General features: G+C 44.8%; 1 protein-coding gene across 3 annotated transcripts in view; it reads right to left on the bottom strand.

The window, feature by feature from the left end:
• The window catches only part of ATG10 (autophagy related 10), a 131,909-nt gene extending 112,016 nt beyond the window's left edge, over window positions 1-19,893 (bottom strand). For all 3 annotated transcript variants that reach the window (XM_066602957.1, XM_066602955.1, XM_066602958.1), the window contains exon 1: window positions 19,858-19,893. In XM_066602957.1, the coding sequence (XP_066459054.1) occupies window positions 19,858-19,891 (34 nt within the window). In that variant the 5' untranslated portion in view covers window positions 19,892-19,893. The remainder of the gene's footprint in view (window positions 1-19,857) is intronic.
• Between the last annotated feature and the right edge of the window lie 2,132 nt (window positions 19,894-22,025).

The following is a 22,025-nucleotide window of genomic DNA, read 5'->3' as shown; positions in this document are numbered from 1 at the left end:
TGCCTCTGATTGGCTGAGCGCTGTGAGCAATTAAAGGCAGCGCTCAGCCGTCATTGAATGGGGCCGGAGAGAAGAGCCGGACTGCTCTTCTAGGTGAGTAAATATTATTTTTTTTTTACAGCTACCTTAGTGCTGATTTTCAGGAAAGAGCTTATTTGTCAAGAACTTCCCTCAAAATCATTGCTGCGGGGGTTGCCTGCAGCAGTGCCGGCCCCATTGAAAGCAATCGGATAGCATCGCAGACTTCTGCCACAGCAGGGATGAAGGAATCCCCTGCCATAGCTGTGGCAGAAGTCTGAGATATACTCCCTATGTTTTCACTGGGGCTAGCGCTGCTGCAATGAGCGATATCGCAGATTTTTCTTAACGCTGCGAGGCTTCAGTGAAAAATCGCAAATGAATATGAAAATATTGAAAATCATTGGTTTCATGATCATGCGTTTTCACTCGCTCTCGCATCGCAAGAAAATATATCGCTAGTGGGTAGGTGCCCTAATGAATACACAAATGGGGGGGGATGAGCCTGATGCTCTGATAGCAATTGGTCAATATTTAGCTTCAAATTAGTGAGGTTTAGTCTGAAATCTCCACATCCAGTGATTTGCAACTAATTTATTTTTTTCGGAATTAGATTGGCGACCGTGCTAAAACCTCTTTCACCAGGTATGAAGATGCAAAAGCTATCAAAAACAGATCAAGTTAAAACAAAGCGCAGTAAAAAACTTTATAGGTAAATTAGCTATGGCGCAGGTCTGTTTTGTCTATCACCAGAGCCCAAGAAGTTTTGCACGAACTCTACATAAACAAGTTTAGGAAATATCAAAGGTGTAAGTAATTTCTATGTCTATTATAAGTATTATGTACAATCAGGTGATTGGTAGAAGTACCAGGAATTGGAACCCACCAAACTGATATTGACAATCTATCCTAAGAATAAGCCATCAATGTCACAGTCCAAGAAAAACCCTTTAGGCTGCATTCCCACGAACGTATATCGGCTCGGTTTTCACGCCGAGCCGATATACGTCGTCCTCATCTGCAGGGGGGGGGGGTGGTAGAGCCAGGAGCAGGAACTGAGCTCCCGCCCCCTCTCTGCCTCCTCTCCGCCCCTCTGCACTATTTGCAATGGGGAGAGGCGGGACAGGGGGGGGCTAATTCTCAGAACTTAGCCCCGCCCCTGTCCCACCTTCTTTCATTGCAAATAGTGCAGAGGGGCGGAGAGGAGGCAGAGAGGGGGTGGGAGCTCAGTTCCTGCTCCTGGCTCTTCCATCCCCCCCCCCCCCCTGCAGATGAGGACGACGTATATCAACTCGGCGTGAAAACCGAGCCGATATACGTTCGTGGGAATGCACCCTAAAGGGGTTTTCCAGGCAAACATTATTGGTAACCTCTCCTTAGGAAAGGTCATCAATAACAGATCAGCAGTTATCTGCCTATTCATGATTACCTCTCATCAGCTGGCAAGAAGCTGTTGTCAAGGGTTGGAAAGCTGATAATGCAGTCTGGTCAGCAGTGCCCAATTTGGTATTGCTGTAAATGGGAGAGAGCTGCAATACTAAACTGGCTACTGCTGAGCAGATAGCATTATGAGTTTTTCATCCCTTGGCAGCAGCTTCTTGCCAGCTGATCAGCAGGTATCCTGAGTAGGTGGATCACCGCCGATCACCTATCCTAATGATGAATAAAAATGATGATGCGGGGTTGGTCCTTAAAAAGAGTTTGACTTTTTTCCCTACGTGTCAATTAGACAAGTTTTTAATTATCAAAGATTTGTACTTCTTTTGTAGGAACTTAAATTTCTAATTATTACATCAAAAACCGACTTTTATGGAAAATGTTGTCGAATGGGATCAACAAGCACTTCAAGACCTAATGGAACTTTTGTATGAGTACGATCAAGGTAAGCAAGGTACCAGCGAAGAATGTGAGAACTTTGTTCTGCCTTGAACAATGTCTTGAATATTCGATTTACATATTCTATGTCAGATACAGTGGCAAACTTCATGGATCTACATTTGAGGATGGACAATAACGAGATCCGCTCTTTAGTGTTTCAAAAGCCCACAGCAACTAATAACCTGCTTCATTTTTTAAGCTTTGATCCTCATCATATCAAGGCAGTTATTCCCAATTTTTAATAATCAAGTGGAACTGCTCTAGGATTAGGAACTTTCAGTTCCAATCACATCAATTTACTAGTCTTTTTTTGGGTCCGGGTTATCCCCATACAATCATGTCCAGGTCTTATCAGGCTGCCAAGAGGACAGATATTGCCTCACTATTCAATGCCCAGGGTACAGGGATAAGAGTGTTATTTGTTTCATTACCCATTACAACAATCATTGGAGTTGATTACTGTCTCTCTTAAATTCTAATTGGAATATCCTATACTCAGATGTGATACAGAAAGTGATACCGAAATAAAATGCTACTAGCTGCCAAAAGAGCCTCTAATTTGAGGGACCATTTTGTTAGAAGTCACTTTATTCGTTCTAATATCAACATGGGTGGAAGCTCCAAGAATTGTGGATCCTTCCCTTGTGGCAGTTACTCTTCTAATACGGTTTCTTTCCATTTGAAGGACTTCATTAACTATAAGATGAAGACGGTTGTATATGCTTTGGTTTGTCCATTTTCTTTGATTTATGTTGGTCAAACTTCACAAGAGCTCCGAAAAAGGATTTAAAAATATCTTTCCACGATCACCCTGACATGAAGAGATGATCAACAGGACAAGACACTTACTTCTGTGGAAGCTCATTTCTTCAAGTATCATCAAGCAAAACATACAGGCCTGCAAATTGGTCTTGAAAAAAATGTATAACAATATTTAAGGAGAAGACCCAACTCCAACATTGCTACTTCAAGGATCTAGATGGCTCTTTAATTTAGACTGAGTTTCTCCATGTGGACTTAATGAGGAATTTTTGTTCACGGGTTTCTTATAAGGTACATACATAAAGGAAGAGGAAATTTTTGTTTATGTCTTCATTAGTATTGTTATATAGTTTTAGTTTATTTTTCCTTACCCCTGTCAGTGTTCCCTTACACCAATATAGTTGTTGGCGGATTTATTGTGTAATCCACAATTGCCTATTCTATGGGACTCTTTAACGGGTGTCCTTTATATAGGAGTACCTGCAAAGGTTAGGTCCTAGGGCTCATGTGTATTATGCGCATGCGCAGACCTGAACAAAGCAGAAGACCGCACAGCGCAAGCGCGTCTAAAGGAAGGAGAAAAAGGCTTCAGTCATCGCCATGGAGACGAGGACGCCAGCACCGGAGCAGGTAAGTGTATAACTTCTGTATGGCTCATATTTAATGCACGATGTATATTACAAAGTGCATTAATATGGCCATACAGAAGTGTATAACCCCACTTGCTTTCACGGGACAACCCCTTTAAGGTCGCTTTCACACGGGTGTTGTATTAGCGCAGTATAGGCATGTGAAAAAATCCACTATACTGCACTAAAAATCACATGAAAGGCGATTTTGCATGAGCAGAAGACCCCAGCTTTATGCGTGTGAAAATTGCCCATTCACTGGAGCAGCGTGTTGCTTTACAAAACGAGAGAGAGAAAAAGTCCTGCAGGGCTTCAGGGCCCCGCTCTCTCTTTTCCAGCTATTGGTTAATTCCCCATTGCTCCACTCTCTCTCTCCTTGCTATGGGGAAATCCCCCATAGCCCCACACTCTCTCACTGCTACAGGGAAATCCTCCATCGCCCCGCTCTCCCTCTTCTTGCTATGGCATTTCCTGAGGGATATTTCCATAAAGCAGAGAGTGGGGGTGGGGCTTCAGGGGATACCCCCATAGTACTGAGGGAGGGGCATGGCTAGAGGTCTCCTCCCTGGGATTTCCCACTGCAAGTTGAGAGAGGGTGTGACTAGATGGGCGAGGCTAAATCGCTCTAGCCCCACCCCTGAGGGAGCCCTCTAACTCCACCCCCTCTCTCTTCCCCTATGGGGAAATCTCTTGGGGAACCCAATGCAGGGGAGAGAAGTGGAGGGAGTCTCTTACTGCCCCCGGCTGCTGGGAAATTGTTTACAGCAGGACATTTAAAACTTGCAGCCCAGTAGCACATTTTAAATTTCCCACTGTAAACTACTATTAGTCCTTGCAAAGATTAAGGGAACCCTGGGGGAGATGAACGGAACCCTCAGGGCTTATCCTCATCCCGCGGGGACTAACAGGAGTTTACAGCGGGACATTTAAAATGTGTTTCCTGGTGTAGCGGCTCCGCTGCTGTCCTTCGGTCGGTAGAAATCCTACTAATCGACTTGTAATCTTTTTTTCGGAGTGTAGGACACAGATAAACTCCAGCTCCCATAGGAGCCTATAGAAACTCCTGGGTATCACACACCAAAGATAGGTCACGGTATCTTTTCACGCAGCAGGACCTGAGATGCCGGCATTGTACTCACGCATGTCCTATCCTTTTAGGGTGCGACTTTTTTGCGCCTCTAAAATTCCTTCATCTGAACGTTTCTATAGGAAACCATTGTTCTGATAGACTTTTCATGCGCCTATTATGCGTGAAAACAACGCCCATGTGAATGGGGCTTTAAACTGCCACTGATGCCGCACTTGACACTTTATAATTTTATGTCTTCATTTCTACAAGTATTTTAGGTATACATGTTTTACTTACGCCTTGTGAGAAGTTATCATTGACAATCTATGTACTGAAGTAAATCAATTCATGGCCTATTAAGTTTGGAGTACTGATACTTTAATTACACGTGTAGTACTTCTGTCCAAATATCTCTATCCTTATTGTTAGTACTAACATGCACTGCCTTTTTTTGCGCGATAGATGTGACATTTTATTGGGCACATGTGCTCGTCTAACTTTTAAATACCTGCAGGTACTAATTTTAATTTCCCCAATATTGAAGATCCCAGTAATTCTGTTTTTGCACAATGATTTATTTTTTAATTTGCTATGGTATGTGCATATGAATTGCAATTATTATTCAGATTACGGTGCCTTCACACTTGCGATCGTGATATCGCTGCGTTTCCTTAACGCAAAAGTCAATTGGACTTTCTAATGTTAAAAACGTATTGAACAAAAATCGCAAGTTTGTGCTTTATAAGGGGGTTGTAGTCACGACCTCTTATACCATACATGCAACGACTATGATTGAATATCCATACCTCTGTTATTGCTCCTTATAAGGTGCGCCGTAGATCTTTACGTAGCGCTCATCATGATGTTAGACTAGATGCATGCGCACATTTAACAACTGAATATTGTTCCCCATATTAAAACCTCCAGAAGTTCTGGTCTTACGCAATTAGTTACTTCCGGTTCGCCATGGCATGGCGCACAGCCAGGTGGCTCATATTTTAACACAGGTGCTTCAAGGTTGCATTTTGATTTATGACTAGTTCATGATGTCTTACTATGTGGTATAGCAGTTCCCCTGAGGAAGCCATAACATGCAGCGAATCGAGCGCAGTTCAGAGTCCTCACCGTAGGCATTTATTATTCTTTGGCAATTTGAGCCTATTTTGGCACATATTATATGTCTTAGGCCTCCTTCACACGACCCTATGAGTTTTTAAATTTGCCCGTAAAATCGTGTGAATGATTCGCCACATATTTTCAGCCATTCACATGGAGCAATGCTGCATATCGGCAAAATAATATACAGAAGTGATGAAAACCATTGATCGCTGTAAAATACTCGGAATGACCCTCCCTTTTTTCCATTGAAGTCTATGGGAGCTTCCTGCATATCTCTGCAAAAGATAGGGCAAGACGTATCTGTTCACGCGGCGTATAATATCAGTGACTAAAAACGGTCACGTATGTGCTATTTTTCCTGCCATGATTTTTTTACGCGCCCAAAAATCGTTCATCTGAATGAATACATTGGAATCCAACGGTTCGCATCGGCATGATTTTTGGGCTATTTTTTACATTTTCATTTTTTTTCTAAATACCTGCGTAAATACAGCCGTGTGAAGATGTCGCTGATTTCCATCCCACACCATTATATAGGTTCATGGTTTGGGGTATGCATTCTTGTACTTTATTGCAGGTGCAGTTTAAGCCTTTTGTCATTATGATTGTATATCTTGAGTTGAGTTGGTTTATTGATTTATTGCTCCTTGTGGAAAGAATTATGTTCTGACAACTGCCTCCGGGGGTCATGTACTTTATTGTAATACATTGACCAGTTATGTACGTTCTTTTTTCAGTTTTTTTTAAGTGGTTTTATGCTGTTTTGCGCTGTGTTTTTGTGATAATAAAGATTTCTTGTCTTTTCATTATTGAGTGATGTGCGATAATTTTTTGGGGTATATTTTGCATTTTTAATTGTAGTGCCCATCTGTGAGCTTACACTATCCTAAGGATAGGTCATCACTAGTGTTTACTCAATAAACCCCTTTAAAGAGCCTGAGAACCGATAAAGGCGTACTAGTTGTCACAGCTGATGACATTCTACAATGTATCCAGACAGGGTCTGCAAGTCTCCAGGCTGATACAGTTTGGCTTCTAGCAAACAGTCTGGCTAGAAGATTGCTTAGACTCACTGGTGTAACTATAGGGGAGGCGGTACACCCGGGCCCAGGAGCCTTAGGGGGTCCTTACGGCCTCTCTTCTCCATATAGGGAGCCCAGTACTATGAATAAAGCATTATAGTTGGGGCCCTGTTACAGGTTTTGCATTGAGGCCCAGGAGCTTCAAGGTACACCTCTGCGTTAAGGGGTTAAGACACGTTGGGCGACGTCAAGATAAACTTTTGCACTCGGGCCCATGAGCCTTTAGCAACACCCCTGCCTAGACTGGATACCTTGTAAAAAGCCTCAGCGAAGGCAAGCATTTGATTTAGGGTACAGAGGCATGGAGGGAGTCTCTTACTGCCCCCGGCTGCAGGGAAATTGTTTACAGCAGGACATTTAAAACTTGCAGCCCAGTAGCACATTTTAAATTTCCCACTGTAAACTACTATTAGTCCTTGCAAAGATTAAGGGAACCCTGGGGGAGATGAACGGAACCCTCAGGGCTTATCCTCATCCCGAGGGGACTAACAGGGGTTTACAGCGGGACATTTAAAATGTGTTTCCTGGTGTAGCGGCTCTGCTGCTGTCCTTCGGTCGGTAGAAATCCTACTAATCGACTTGTAATCTTTTTTTCGGAGTGTAGGACACAGATAAACTCCAGCTCCCATAGGAGCCTATAGAAACTCCTGGGTATCACACACCAAAGATAGGTCACAGTATCTTTTCACGCAGCAGGACCTGAGATGCTGGCATAGTCCCCGACTTGCGAACATTCGACTTACGAATTTCGCTAGATACGAACTATCTGTCCTGCACAGTATGATGTAATGCTATGGCATTACATCATACTGTGCAGGGACCGGACAGGCTTCTATCAAGCCTGATAGAAGCCTGTCCGGTCAGATCGCGGTTGCTAGGCAGTCGGGGGCCTTCTGAAAGGCCCTAGGGCTGTCTATGCAGAGCGCCTATCAAGCGCACAGCGTCCCGTGATCTCATCGTGGGACGCTGTACGGGCCCCCTGAACGTCGGGTGCAGCGGGCACCCGGCGGCAGCAGTTCCGACGAGCCGCGCCGCTCGGCGGAACTGTTAACACTCTAAATACCGCTGTCAGAGCGGTATTTAAAGTGTTAACAGTTCTGACAAGCGGCGCGGCTCGTCGGAACTGCTGCCGCCGGGTGCCCGCTGTAAGAACAGCCGGCAACCGACGTTGTATGGAGCGGGATCCACCACCATACCATTTGTTCGACTTGCGAACAAAACGGACTTGCGAACGGGCTCCCGGAACGGAACCTGTTCGCAAGTCGGGGACCACCTGTACGTTCACATGGGGCTCAAACCAATTATGTGCGGAAAATAATTGCAAATGATCACAGGAAATTACAGATTTATGCGGTTTTCGGCGTCAATGTACATGTATGCACAGTGTATCGTTCGCGTAGAAGAAAGATCTTTCTCCCCTCCAGTTGGCACTCCGGCTTTTCTATCTATTTTCCTATCTAGTTGAGAGCATTTCCGACGCTCATATGCAATGTTAATTGCGTATGGGCTACGTATTGCTTGTATTCATAGACATCTAGTGAGGCCGCCCGTGCAGACTGCGCACTAAAATAGAGCATGCTGCAATTTTTCTTCTGCTTGCGAAATACGCAATTCGTACCTGCAAGTGTGAAGGAAAATTCAGTACTACATGCCTTTCAATTAACGCATTTTACTGCAGATTTTCTGAACAGACGGCGATCACGGAATCCGCAATTCAAATCTGTTAATGCGACCCCAGTCTAAAACTTAACCATAGGGCTCATACACTCGTCCGTATATCGACTGGGTTTTCACGCCCAGCTGATATACAGTGTCCCTTTCTGCAGGGGGAGGAGGCAGGCCGGGCCTGGAGCAGTGCACTGAGCTCCCGCCCCCACTCCGTCCTTCGCCACTAATTGCAATTGGAGGGGGCAGAGGGGAAGGCAAAAATGTAGTCAAGGTCCAAGAGCAGAAGTCAGAAAAGCCGGGGTCACAAGAGCAGTCAAAATATACGCGGGTGGCAGGACCGGTGGTGTGGGCACGGCGGCCCCGAGAGTTTCTGGTTCTGACAGCCAGTCTTCTAATCTGAGGGTCACTTCATGCAGAGCTTCGTCTCCGGGTGCCTCATGCTGTCATTCCAGTTTTCGTTGAACTTACTTAATTTGCTCTACCCTCTGACTTGCCCTTCTTGGTGTTCCAAGTTTAATGTTGAGGAATGTACGGGCTTTTTATGCAGAAGAAAATTTGCAACAAATCCATTCAAAATCCAAAAGAGAGAAACTGCACCAAATGGTGCACTTTTTGGAGTGGGTTTTGGTGTGCAAAAGCTGCAGATTTTTGGCATTGCAAAGGGTGAAACCTACGTTGTATGTCCGCAGCATAAGCTGACATGCTGCATTGTTTAAAATCCACATGGCGGGTGAACTTACAGTGTAGGTTTTTTTCACAGTGTGTGGTGAGACTTCCGCTATGTGTGAACCTACCCTAAGGCCACATGTCCACAGCCGAAATCTCACAGCGGAATCAGACCTGGCACACCCCAGAGACCCTATACTCACCTCTCCGGATCCACCATGAGCGTCTCGGCCAACAGGCCTGCGCAGTGCAGCGTGTGGCGCACCGGCGCTGATGCGATTTCCTGCGATATTTCGGCTGTGCTCACAGCGAAAGTATTGTGGGACAGACGCCTTCCATTGCAATTTTACGCACAAAGTAGAACATGCTGCAATTCTCCCCTGCGAGCAGAAAATCGCAGTTGATTTATGCTCATGAGCATGGGAGAATTGTTTAACATGGCATGAATATTGGTCTGGATATTGGCATGGATATGGACGGATATTGCTGATAAAGACTCGTTTAGGGTTGAAACATCGCTGTTGGCACTTGCACCATGGAGAATAAAGGCTTTTAAATTTCTCTATCTATGCACTGCTTGATGCTGTCTTTCTTACTGGACATTGCTGCGGAATTCGCGGCGGGCGTCTGGTCCTCCTCCTCCTTTTCCTGCTTCCTCCTCCTCACCGCCACGTCCTCCTTGTCGACAGAGCATTTCTTCCTGGAAGCGGGGCCTGAATTCCCCGCCTCCAGCAAGCTAATGCTCTGATTGGTATTCAAGCCCCGCTTTCAGGAAGAAATGCTGTGTCGACGTGGAGGAGGATGCAGCAGCGCCGCAGACCATTGTGAGGACCGGAACGCCAGCGGTATGTGAGTATTAGAGCGCCCCTGAGCCTCAGCTTGCGAGCTTCTTGACTTGCGAGCAGGCTCGTAACCTGAGTTTTTGATCTTAAATCTGAGCAAAAATTCGTGAGAGAGCCTACTCGCAAGCTGAAGCACCACTGTACATCAAAAAGAAAATAACCCGAAGCCGACGCCAACCAAAACCATCATATGTGTCCTGTAATCTGAAACCATACATATTATATATCAAAATGTCTTAAAGGGGTTGTCCCGCGAAACAAAGTTGGGGTATACACTTCTGTATGGCCATATTAATGCACTTTGTAATGTACATTGTGCATTAAATATGAGCCATACAGAAGTTATTCACTTACCTGTTCCGTTGCTGGCGTCCTCGTCTCCATGGTGCCGTCTAATTTTCAGCGTCTAATCGCCCGATTAGATGCGCTTGCGCAGTCCGGTCTTCTCTCTTCTGAATGGGGCCGCTCGTGCTGGAGAGCTGCTCCTCGTAGCTCCGCCCCATCACGTGTGCCGATTCCAGCCAATCAGGAGGCTGGAATCGGCAATGGACCGCACAGAAGACCTGCGGTCCACCGAGGGTGAAGATGCCGGCGGCCATCTTCGCAAGGTAAGTAAGAAGTCACCGGAGCGCGGGGATTCGGGTAAGTACTATCCGTTTTTTTTTTTCAACACATGCATCGGGTTTGTCTCGCGCCGAACGGGGGGGGGGGGCTATTGAAAAAAACAAAAACCCGTTTCGGCGCGGGACAACCCCTTTAAACAACAACATGAGGAATCCATTCCTGTACTTTATTTTAGCATAAATAGACTAATTTTAAAAATAAACTATACATTTTAAAATAATCATTTTTTTTTAGCTTTTTGCTCCCAAAAAGGCCGCCTGCACATGAGCAGATTTACATTGCAGAATCCGGAGCGGGCTTGCTATGGAAAAGCATTTTTCCTGCCCATGAGCGGAAATGAATTGTGATTTTCCATTTGTAGGTGGAAAATTGCAGAATGCCCTATTTCTAGGCGGATTCTGTACGGACGGCTTCTATTGAATCATCATTGCGGAAAGGCCGCGGGATCCATGTCAGCACCTAGCGACAGTGTGGCATAACCTGTACTGCGCATGTGCGCCAGCCGGCCAGCACATCCGCAGTACAGAATAAAAAAGAATCCAGACAGGTATGCGGGGTCCCCAGCCGGGCACAGAGTGGGATTCTGCTGCAGGATCCTGCATGTGGAATCCGACCAGGTCCTGTGCCTACAACTAAAAAAATGGGGGGAAAAAACTAATGAAAAAAAGATTTTAAAACCAGCCATATAGGTCACGAGAAAAAAAATGCAGCAAAAATAATTTTCGCAGCTGAAAAAAAATATAGAACAGTAAAACCCCTAAAAAGTGTCTGGTCCTTTAGGAGCAAAACCCCCTGGTCCTTAAGGGGTTAAACGATGGGTTGTAAATACTTTGGTTCTCACCACAATATACTGTTGACAAAGAGCCCCTCATGGGACAAAAAAATGCAAACTGCATGCAACAATAAACTTCTGAGCAAGTTTCACCTGAATGCATGTGGTGACTCGGTTATTTCCTACAAAGGGCACAGTAGTCACATATAAATCCAGAAGTTAACTAGTTTATAGCAGACAGTCAGACATTGTCACACTGCGCTACAAAGTCAATTATCTTAACATGTCTACAGCAGATCCTTCCAAATCCAAAAGGCTACAGGTTTAAGCTTTTGAGGCAGAGAAAATCTTACGAGATTTTTAAAGTCCACCTCGCATCCAGAAGAGCTCAGCCCTCGCTGGACGCAACTTATCTTCACTTTGTTTCTCATTTAATTAGATTATGTTGTTCATTCTTTCTAATAATTGGATGATCCTGAAAGGCTATGGAAAAACCAGAGTTCTGTTATGAGAATTGTTCAAACTGAATTAACTAATAGTGAATTAAGACTTCATTCACACTGTTTGTCTGCAGATCTGGGGTGTATACCCTATATATGTCCATAGGATATAATAGGCTCAACCCAGTGTATGCCAGAAGAATATCCTTTTCTCATGCGTTAGGGTGGGTTCACACAGGCGTGTTTTTGTGCGTACATAGGTACGTACATAAGTGCACACCCATGTACGTGCAAAAACACGCCTGAATGCAGGTCCGTGCATTGTCTTCAATGGAGCAGCGGCTGCTGCCAGCGGCTCCATTGAAGGCAATGGTCTGCCGGTACCCCTGAATTGTTTTTCAGGGAAGGGCTTTACATATAAGCCCTTCCCTGAAAAACAAGAACCTTAGTGTAAAAAAATAAATACTTACTTGTCTGCCGCTGCCATGTCCCCGTGGGGATGAAGAACACATCAGGCAGATGTTTCCTTCATCCCTGCGAGGAAAAAGAATTCCCTGCTGCACCTGCTACATCTGTGACAGATGCAGCAAAGAAATTCTTTATCCCTGCGGGGAATAAAGAATTCCCTACCACAGCTGTCACAGAGGACAGCTACGGTAGGGGGATCCAGCTGCTGGCATCCTGTAATTGTTTTTCAGGGAAAGGCTTTAAATATAAGCCCTTCCCTGAAAAACAAGAAAAATTGGTGATAGAAATAAAAAAGAATCTATACTCACCTTTCTTCAGCTGCCAGGGCTCAGCAGCGTCCAGCCGGCTCTTCTCCTGCACTGCTGTGAGGAGTATTCAGCAGGCAGCGATTTAAAATCCCCACCTGCTGAATGGGCTGTCTCTGATTCACTGAGCACTGTGACCAATCAGAGGCAGCTCTCAGCTGTCATTTAACAGCTGAGAGCTGCCTCTGATTGGTCCTAGCACTCAGCCAATCAGAGGCAGCACTAACTCACCCATTCATGAATGAGTGAGTATTGCCTCTGATTGGCTGAGCGCAGGACCAATCAGAGGCAGCTCTCAGCTGTCATTCAATAGGTTGACTTAAATGGAAGCTGTCCGCATGGAATCCACGCAAAAATGGAGCATGCTGCGATTTTTCTTCCAATGAGTGGAAACTGCAACTGGTTTTCGCTCACGTGCAGGAAAAATCCATTTCTCATAGCATGATATAGACGGTATTTGCGGCTGATACGCAGTGCAAACGCCCACCGCAAAAATCCGCCCATGTGCAGATGGCCTTACGGTGCACCTATACATTAGACTAAGGACACATTTACACGGCCGTGAAAAACATGCAAGTTCTGTGTAATTACAAGATGGGAAGAATTTGCGCATTGTATGAACATTTAAATGAATATTGGTCAAACCCACCTTTTTGCAGGACCGGCCAACCTTTTAACTTGCCTGGTCCTGTCTCAACTATCCCCCAACAGCAGACACTGGAGAAAAGAAGATTTCAACTTGCCCAATCCTTTAGTTCTCAGGTGGCAAAAACCATCAGAGGTGTCTGGTAGGGGTTTAATCTTCTCCCAATGGAGAACACATGCACACTTGGTTAAGCATGCAGTGTCTATGTGGGAAGGGGGTTGGAAAGAATGGCTGTGTTCAGCCAATAGTTATCTAATGAGTCATTCCATGTCAAGTGGTCTAAAAGAAGAAAAAAGTCCCCACCTTCAGATCTCAGATTTTGTTCAAAATTTGTCTATTACACTGCCATGGTATCAACAGAAATTTCCCAAACTTTTAAGTTCCTAGAGCTAATGGTTCCTGAGTTTTTATGCTACATTGAGTGGTACCATCGTGAACTATAAGCTATTTGGTAATAAGTTATAGGTTCCTATACTGGTGGATAATTTGGTTGCAAAAACATTTACCAACCACTTTGGGCCTTATTAGCCACCAAACCTATGCTTAGGGAGCCCTGCCTAAAAGGATTTTCGAATTCTACACAAAAAGTTGACTGCATGCACCAAGTTTCAGAGAGTTAGCTTACTTAGATCAAGAAGAGTGGCAACACAAACTTGGATATTTTTTCCAAACAACCTTTGTGAGAGAAGAATGACTTTTATGCAAATGGCTCTAGCATTGGAGAGCAGTACAATAATGAGTGTCTGCAGCCAACAGTGAAGAATGGTAGAGATTCCTTGCAAGTTTGGGGTTGCATTTCAGCAAATGTAGTTGGCGATTTGGTCAGGATTAATGGTGCGCACAGTGCTGAGAAATACAAGCAGATACTTATCCATCATGTAATATCATCACAGAGGCATCAGGCTCCAAATTTATTCTGCAGCAGGACAATGACCCCAAACATCCCGCCAATGTCATTAATAACCATCTTCAGTGTAAAGAAGAACGAGGAGTCCTGGAAGTAATTTATTGCTCCCACCTCCCGCAGAGCCCTCATCTCAACATCATTGGGTCTGTCTGGGATCACATGAAGATTCAGAAACATTTGAGCTACCCTATATCCACTCCAAAATAATAAGAATAACTTCCCTGTCGTGTTCCTTCAAAAACTGTGTGCAAGTGTACCTAGAAGAATTGACGTAGTTTTGAAGGCAAAGGGCGGTCACACAAATATCGACCCGATTTAGATTGTAGATTTCTCTTGTGTTCATTAACTTTGCATTTTGCTACTTGACGAAAAAAAAACGATTAACTATTACACAACAGCCAACTATAGTATCACCATTACCACTTGGGTTATTTCTGATTCTGCTTGCTCTCTGCCGCTCTGACACTCGGGTTGTGCACAGCTGCTATTTGTTGTTACGAGTTAATCTGACGCCTGCAGCGCCGTTTACCTGAACATCAGAGATGCGCAGTCGTTGGGTTTTATGAGTGATATTCCCAGGGGTGCGCTCACACAGTGTTGACAGCTGCATGACTAGTGTGAACAAGCAGTAAGGCTGTCACAAAACACAATTTCTTTCAATGGTAACAGCAATGCTTTAATATCATTGGTCAGAGGCCTAAACCCAGAGGACGGGGAAAGATTAATGTGACATTTACAACAGTCTCATGTCCCTCCGCTTTAACACCACCACTAACTACGCCGGTAGAGCCAAGAAAACCGGATACCGAAAGTACTTAAAGAGCTGCTCACAAAACCGGATCAGTTACCAATAGCCAGCAATAATATTGAACAAGACATTAATGAACTTCAGTTAATCATCATTGTTTCTTGCTCGATGGGCTCACTCCAGCTTTTTGAATGCCATGACTTTGCAGTTCGATGACTGATCTGCAGCGTCAGCATCCAGGATAGAAGATGCAGAACTCTGGTCCTTTGTCAAATAGCATCAGCAAAGCGAAAGATGCAGCATCTCAATACAGCCGTCTCTCACATAACAGGAGCATTGCAGCAAAATGTAGGAAATATCCCAAAACACAGCAATGGGAAAATCGCCAGGATTGGGTTGTGCTCAGAACTACAAGGGTCTGTTCATATGTTGCAGTCATGTCACAGTATAAAACCAGTTGCTACAAAAATCGCAACATAAAGTGTGTGTGTAAAGCCTCCTTCACACGGGCGACACGGCATCGCCGCGAGAAAATCGCAGCGATATGGCATCGCTGCACTGTGCTATATCGCTGCACTGTGCTATATCGCTGCACTGTGCTATATCGCTGCGTCTTCTCGTAGCAATACCGTGATTTTCTAGCGCTACAAACTCATATGTGACGCTAAAAAGTCGCACGACTTTGTAGCATCACATGCAAGGATTTTCAGGGGTTTTGGGAGGGGGGGCTTGAAATATAAGCCCTACCCCGAATATAAGCTGTAACTGAAGAAGTTAAAAAAAGAGTATACATCACCTCTCCCTCACTGTCCGGGGCGCTGCTGCAGCTTCTCCCCGGGTCCTGGGACACTGATCATCTTCTTCATCTTCTCGCTGGGGATTGAAAAATCCCCGGCTGCTGGAAGCGCTGGCTGTGATTGACTGACGCTTAGCCAATCACAGCGAGTGCTCAATGAATGGCTGTGATTGGTTCAATCACAGCCATTCATCGAGCACTGGCTGTGATTGGCTAAGCGTCAGCCAATCACAGCCAGCACTTTCAGGAGGCAGGGATTTTTCAAATTCCCGGCCAGAAAATGAAGAAGAGAAGCAGTGCCGGGACCCGAGGATAAGCTGCGGCAGCGGCTGATAGGTGATGCATGTGTATTTTTTTTTTTTCCCTCCAGCTAGCGCTTAGATTATAGCTTTGACAGTAGGATTTTGTACTGTGAAAGTTGCATTGCACTTCACGAAAATCACGTTTTCGTGCGATGCAACAGGGAGGAAGGCTCCATAGGGAAACATGGGCTACAAAACCTCGCGTGTCGTGGGCATATCACCGGACCTGTGAGGTTTTTGTGTCGGGTTGTTGCATGCTACAAAACATTGCATGTGTGAAGGAACCCATAGGAAAGCATGGGCTTCACATACATGCGATTTGTAGCATTGTGGCAACACGACAACATTGCGTGTGAAGGAGGCCTAAAACCAGTTGCTACAAAAATTGCAACATAAAGTGTGTGTAAAAGTTGAGCAGTGGAGGTAAAAAGAAACATGAGGTGGAACACACAGATCATTAAAAAAAATCAATTGTTTATGTTTTTGCACTGTTTTTTTTTTTCTTAAAGGGGTCTTCCAGGATAAATTATTTTTGGTGAAAATGGGTCCCACATGGCTAAAACATAATATAGAGCTGATACTCACCTCTTCCTGCAAGTTCCCTGCTTGGCAGCTTCGGTTCTCCGCTGTGATGTAATCCTTACATGCAGCAGCAGCCTACGTACCTGACATCACAGGCTGCTGCAGCCAATGATAGAGCTCAGCGATCAATCACAGGGAACTTGCAGGGAAAGGTGAGTATCTGCTCGTTATTATGTTTCAGCCGTTTTTACGAAATAATTTTCATCTCGAACAACCCCTTCAACCATAGCCGTATGACAGCTTGTTTTTCACAAGACAAGTTGTAGTTTTCATTGGCACCCTGTTTGCAGACAAAGGGGAATGTATTAAGACCAGTGTTTCATACCCCAGTCTTAATATAAGCCCTGCTGGAGTAAGATGCATCTAGTATATGGTACACCTCAGGCCCTTGGTGCACCTAAACAGAAATCTACATCAGCTGTGAGCTGCCATGGAACGCTGGTATAATTTATGCCAATTACCTAAATCCATTGGTACAGGGAGCATGCCCCCTTCCGACATGCCTTGCCCACTATTTTTTAAAAAGTGCCATTAATTGGCATAAATTTGAACATTTTAGAATTCATTTCTGCCAGCAATGCTTGGGGCATGTTTGTATGATAAATCCTCCTGTACTACTTTTGATTAAAAAGGCTGTCCCACATCTACCCATGCTAGGGTTTATTTTGGGAGTAGGTCTTATTTTCAGGGAAACAGGGTAACTGTACATTGTGTAGTGGCATGGGAGGGTACTGCAGACTGAATTCCATACCCTTCAGTAGGACTTAACCTGCAGTATCAACCTAGGCCACTACGCAATGTATGAAGCTGTCTGCTTCCTGCAGTAAAGCATCTAGAAGTGGGTCAACCCATTCAACTCTTAACAGTTACTGGACAATCACTTTTTTTAATAAAATCCCCTGTGTAAAGATAATAAACAAAGATATACTTACCCTCCGTGGCAACTGGGATCCAGTGATGCAGCCCATTGTTGTGACAAATAATGTCACAGGAATTCACGTGGCTGCTGCAGCCAATGAAAGGCCTCAGCGTCACGTTCTTGAATTCTTGGCATTGTGGCAATTGGGATGTGAGCGCCGATGCCTTGGGAACGGGCGGCGACACTGCAGTCTCTCATTGGCTGCAGCAGTCACCCTATTTCCTGTGACATCATTTATTATAGGAATGACCAGCCCTGGATCTGTTTATTATTTTCACACCGGGGGTCATATAGCGAAGGGCTTGCCCAGTAACCCCTTTCAGGTTTATTCCCCCTTTGTGGTCATGTCATGGCATTTGATGCAATTTATTCAAAACTGTAACAAAAAAGGCTAAAAGATGTGAATTAAAAGCAATAGCAATCTTGGTCATTCTTTTTACGGCCTTCACACCATGTGGGATAAATGACAAACATAGCAGACCTCCTTCCATTGTTTCCAATAAGCCTGTCATGGGGCACCAGTAGGGTGACGGAAGGAGCCCTCCCCTCTGTCTATCTACTTAGATTCCAAGGTCAATAAGGGTACATCATCTAAGGGGGTAAACAGCTGTGATAGGTGATATCTCATACCCGGACCACCTATTAAAAGCATCACACTAGTGCCGTAAGTATGCAGTGTGGTGCACCCAGGGGTCAAGTGGCACCAAGGGGCGAGCGTTATATTACTTGCTATTTCTATTTTGACACAATGTCCTATGGTTTCGAGCTTGCTTTCACTTGATCAAGATGGCTGCCCCAAACTTCTAACTGTGGGCCGATTGACCAAGGCACTTTGCGCTGCTGTACGATTGGCCACCACCGATTATGTGAGTAGCACTGGCCCATCAGGAAGCAGGTTAGTGCACCAATAGTTGACAGATTTTTGGGACATGGGCACAGGAAACCAATGGCAGATAATCTAAAACCTTCCTATGTTCCCTGGACAGAATCTTGTCCTCTAGCAGCTGATTGACAGCTTTCTCGCTATACACAGAAAAGCCTCCTTCACACGAGCGATGTGTTTTCACGCTGGCCGCATCGCAGCCGAAAAACCAGTGAGAAAGAAGAAGGCGCGATCAAGTCCCGATCAAAACTATCAGATCACACAGGCAGCTACGGAGTATTAGTGAGAAAAGACGTTGCAGCGCGGAATTCTCTTGGTCGGCATAAATCCTCAGAATGACTTCTAATACCACGTTTCCTTGAAAATAAGACACTGTCTTATATAGATTTTTGCCCTAAAAGAGGCACTAGGTCTTATTTCCGTGTGTGTGTGGGGGGGGTCTTATACTCACCTGGCCCGCGGCATCTGAGTCTCTTGCGCTGGTCTCCAGCGCTGCGACAGGCTTCCGTGTCCTATGCGCTGATATATCACTCTCTTTCTGGTGACGGTGAGCAAGTGAGTGCTGTGATCATGAGCGCTGCTGGCTCAGCCAATCAGAGCCGGCGCTTGATGAACCAATCACAGCGATTCAGTGATGTCATTCACTGAATGGCTGTGAATGATCAACCGCCGCCTCTGATTAACTAGCGCTCGATCCAATAACAGCACTCGCTTGCTGGAGGCCATGTCAGCGCAGAGGACACGGAAGCCTGACACATTGCCAGAGACCAGTGCGAGGGACTCAGACGCCGCAGGCCAGGTGAGTATTTTTTTTGTGTGTGTAGTGTAGCTAGGGCCTTTTTTGGGGGGAGGGCTTATATTTCAAGCCTCCCTGAAAATCGGGGCAGGGCTTATTTTAAGGGAAACAGTAGTTAAATAAAGCCAGCTATAATCTTTTTGCAGCATTGGATGCAGGTAAACTCCTTCCACTTCCCTCTTTTGTTGGCTCCCATATGAATCTATGGGAGCCTCCAGCATATCTCGGCAAAAGATAGGGCAAGACTGTGTATAAAATCGGTCGCGGTTTTCAGTCGCTGATGTGCTATTATTTCTGGCGCAACACCATATGAATGAATACATGCAAACCACCAGATGGTGGCGATTTTTTTAGCACGGCTAAATTAGCCGTGTAAAAACGCTTTTGTTAATAAGCCTAATAATGAGAAAGTTGTCAATCAGGGGCAGAGGTAGCCTCATTTCATGAACACTTCAGGCTCAAGGCTGAACCAGAATATACATGTCGATTGCTGAAATAACGCAGGTCTCCAATCAGCGTGCCGGACACTACTGCATGCTACCGAATAATAGCTAGGAAGGGGTAAAGTTTCTCTTTAGGCTCCTGCACACTGACACACTTCTATACTGTGATGATTGCCAGTGTAGTAATAACTATTGGAGCCCACGGATCCACGTGGGATGGGGATCTTCTACACAAAGAACCAAAGTGTCCAAAAAGTTATATCAGTGGATTGTAACCTCCAGCTGATGGGGGAATACAGTTCCCAGCATCAGAACAAAAGCTACATAGCTAAAACCAGCAAGATGTCCTGGATGGTGAGGATTCTTCTGTCTCAGCAGTGATACATACTGACTCTAAATACATACATGTTGCTATGTCTGATGCATCTGTATATACATTGTATCTAGGTATTTTATACAGTGACATCCGGCACATTCCCTCTGCAGAACTCACATGTCTTCCTGCTCTGCACTGCCTCTCCCAGCATGCTTTTCTTCACACTACCGTAATACACTGTATAGTGCAGCCTGGCCACATTACCACACTGTTCAGACTATAAGCCTCTTCCTTCAGTCTGTGCTGAGAACATCCCTATGGATGGGCGCTCTCCTGGGCAGCGGCGGCACACGGGACATGAGATCATTGTTTTGGTTTTATAGGAGAAATGTGCGGGTCAAGTATATTGTTTTCTCAAAATATGTTTGTGTGGAAACTAAGTGAGGAATTTATCATTAGGGGAGTTTTTGATGTCACTTTTCTGACAACTTCCTCTCCCTTCTCCAGTTTAAAATGCAACATATTAATAAAAATAGTATTTATTTATAAAGCGCCATCATATTCTGTAACACTTTACAAATCAGAGGGTCCAGATAGAGACAAAGTCAGATATGAATGCTTCTGAGCCAGCCCAGATTCTGTAGGATAGTTCCAGATTTGGGGCAATGTCCCAGGCATGTCCCTGCACCGCCCTACCCACCTAATGGCAGATTATAGTAGGGGCGGCTGCCCTAGGACTGTCCAAATTGCCCCAATTGATAATCCACTGCTGCAATAAAATTAAGAACAGCTATGCTCACCTACATTGCTCCATCCACTCCAGGCCTCTGCAGTCTGAGTCACTGGTCCCCAGTGTGCTTCTGGGTAGACAGATCACGTAGCAAGCATGTCATGTGATCGCTACGGCCATTCCCCAAGATCAGTTTAGTTAGTATAGAGACTGGCCATAGTGATCATGTGTTGCCATGCCATCTACCAGCTAAAAGCACACCGGGGACTACCAGCTTGGACTGCAGAGGCCTGGAGTGGGAGAAGCGATGTAGGTGAGTACAGCGGTTTTCTTATCTTGGCAACAAAAGGGCTTTTTAATTATTATTAAAAGGGGCTATGAGGGGGCATTATTACTAAATAAAGCATGAGGGGTAATATTAATAAACGGGGCCATGAGAGGCATCGATATTAAAGGGAGCATTATTACTAAATGATCATGAGTAAAAGGATCATGAGGAGCATAATTATTAAATTTGGGCCATGAGGGGCATTATTATTATTACTGTCAGGGGGTCACTGAAGGGCGCTATTATGGTATTTGGAGGGTGGGGCTTGGCATAAAAGGGGCATGGCCTGTCACAAAAATTTTCCGCAGCATTATACTTGTCCCTCTTTTCATAGTTCAAAAGTTGGGAGGCCTGAATAAATACAATGCTCTATTACCTCATGGAGGGGGGCAAAATTAAGTGGTGTACTTAATCCACCAATGTGTCTATTGTTATTGGACATGGCCAGTATTTAAAGGGGTTGTCTGGTAGCAAAAGTTTTTAAAATTCAATCCAAAAAATTTAAAACAATAAAACCAGCTGTACTTACATGTCCTCAAGTCCAGGGCTGTAGCCCCATGGACCTCCCAGTGTTTGTTCTGGAGCAGACATCACATGACCACTGCAGCCAATCAGAGGTTAGGTGGTGGAAATTCACAGCATAAATTGACATTGTCACTTCTTCACTTTAACGTCTTCATGCAGATCCGCTTTGGAGATTCCATAAGTGGATTTTGCCCATTGACAGGACTAAATCCCTTTGTGGATACATGGCAGAATAGCTGTGAATTTATGCTTGATGGGTTCTGTCGTGTGAACATTCCCTAAAAATTGATCAAAATGGTATGTTTGCTCTTGTGGATAGAGTAATGGTCCACACCACTGGGAATTGTGTATTTTCCCCATACGTACAACTTTCTAGTTTTTCTCCCTCTAGTTTTCTAGTGAAATGAGAGTGACACTGATTCCAGGATTGGTCCCATAGTTTTCCATTGGATCAATCATTGCATCTGGCTAATCAGTTCTGATGCCAGATGCCTCCCTACACTGGACAGGAAAACATTGGGCGACATTTATTAATCCAGTTGTCTAGTGTAGAAAAAGTCACTAAAATTTTGCGACTTTTTAGCCTTCTGCAGCGTCTTTGCCACTTTTTTCAAAGTGGGTGGGGCTTGTCGGGAGGGTGCAACAAATATATGTATAATTTATACCAGAAATCTTGGCCTGGTTTCTGTTGAGGCACATGGAGAAATCCAAGATATCCTAATACTAAGAGCAGACTGGGGGAAAACTACTAACCAGACACAA

This window comes from Eleutherodactylus coqui, chromosome 5, assembly GCF_035609145.1.
Source record: "Eleutherodactylus coqui strain aEleCoq1 chromosome 5, aEleCoq1.hap1, whole genome shotgun sequence".
Classification (NCBI taxonomy): domain Eukaryota; kingdom Metazoa; phylum Chordata; class Amphibia; order Anura; family Eleutherodactylidae; genus Eleutherodactylus; species Eleutherodactylus coqui.
Note: the sequence above shows the minus strand (reverse complement) of the source record. Positions and strands in the feature narration are given on the sequence as shown.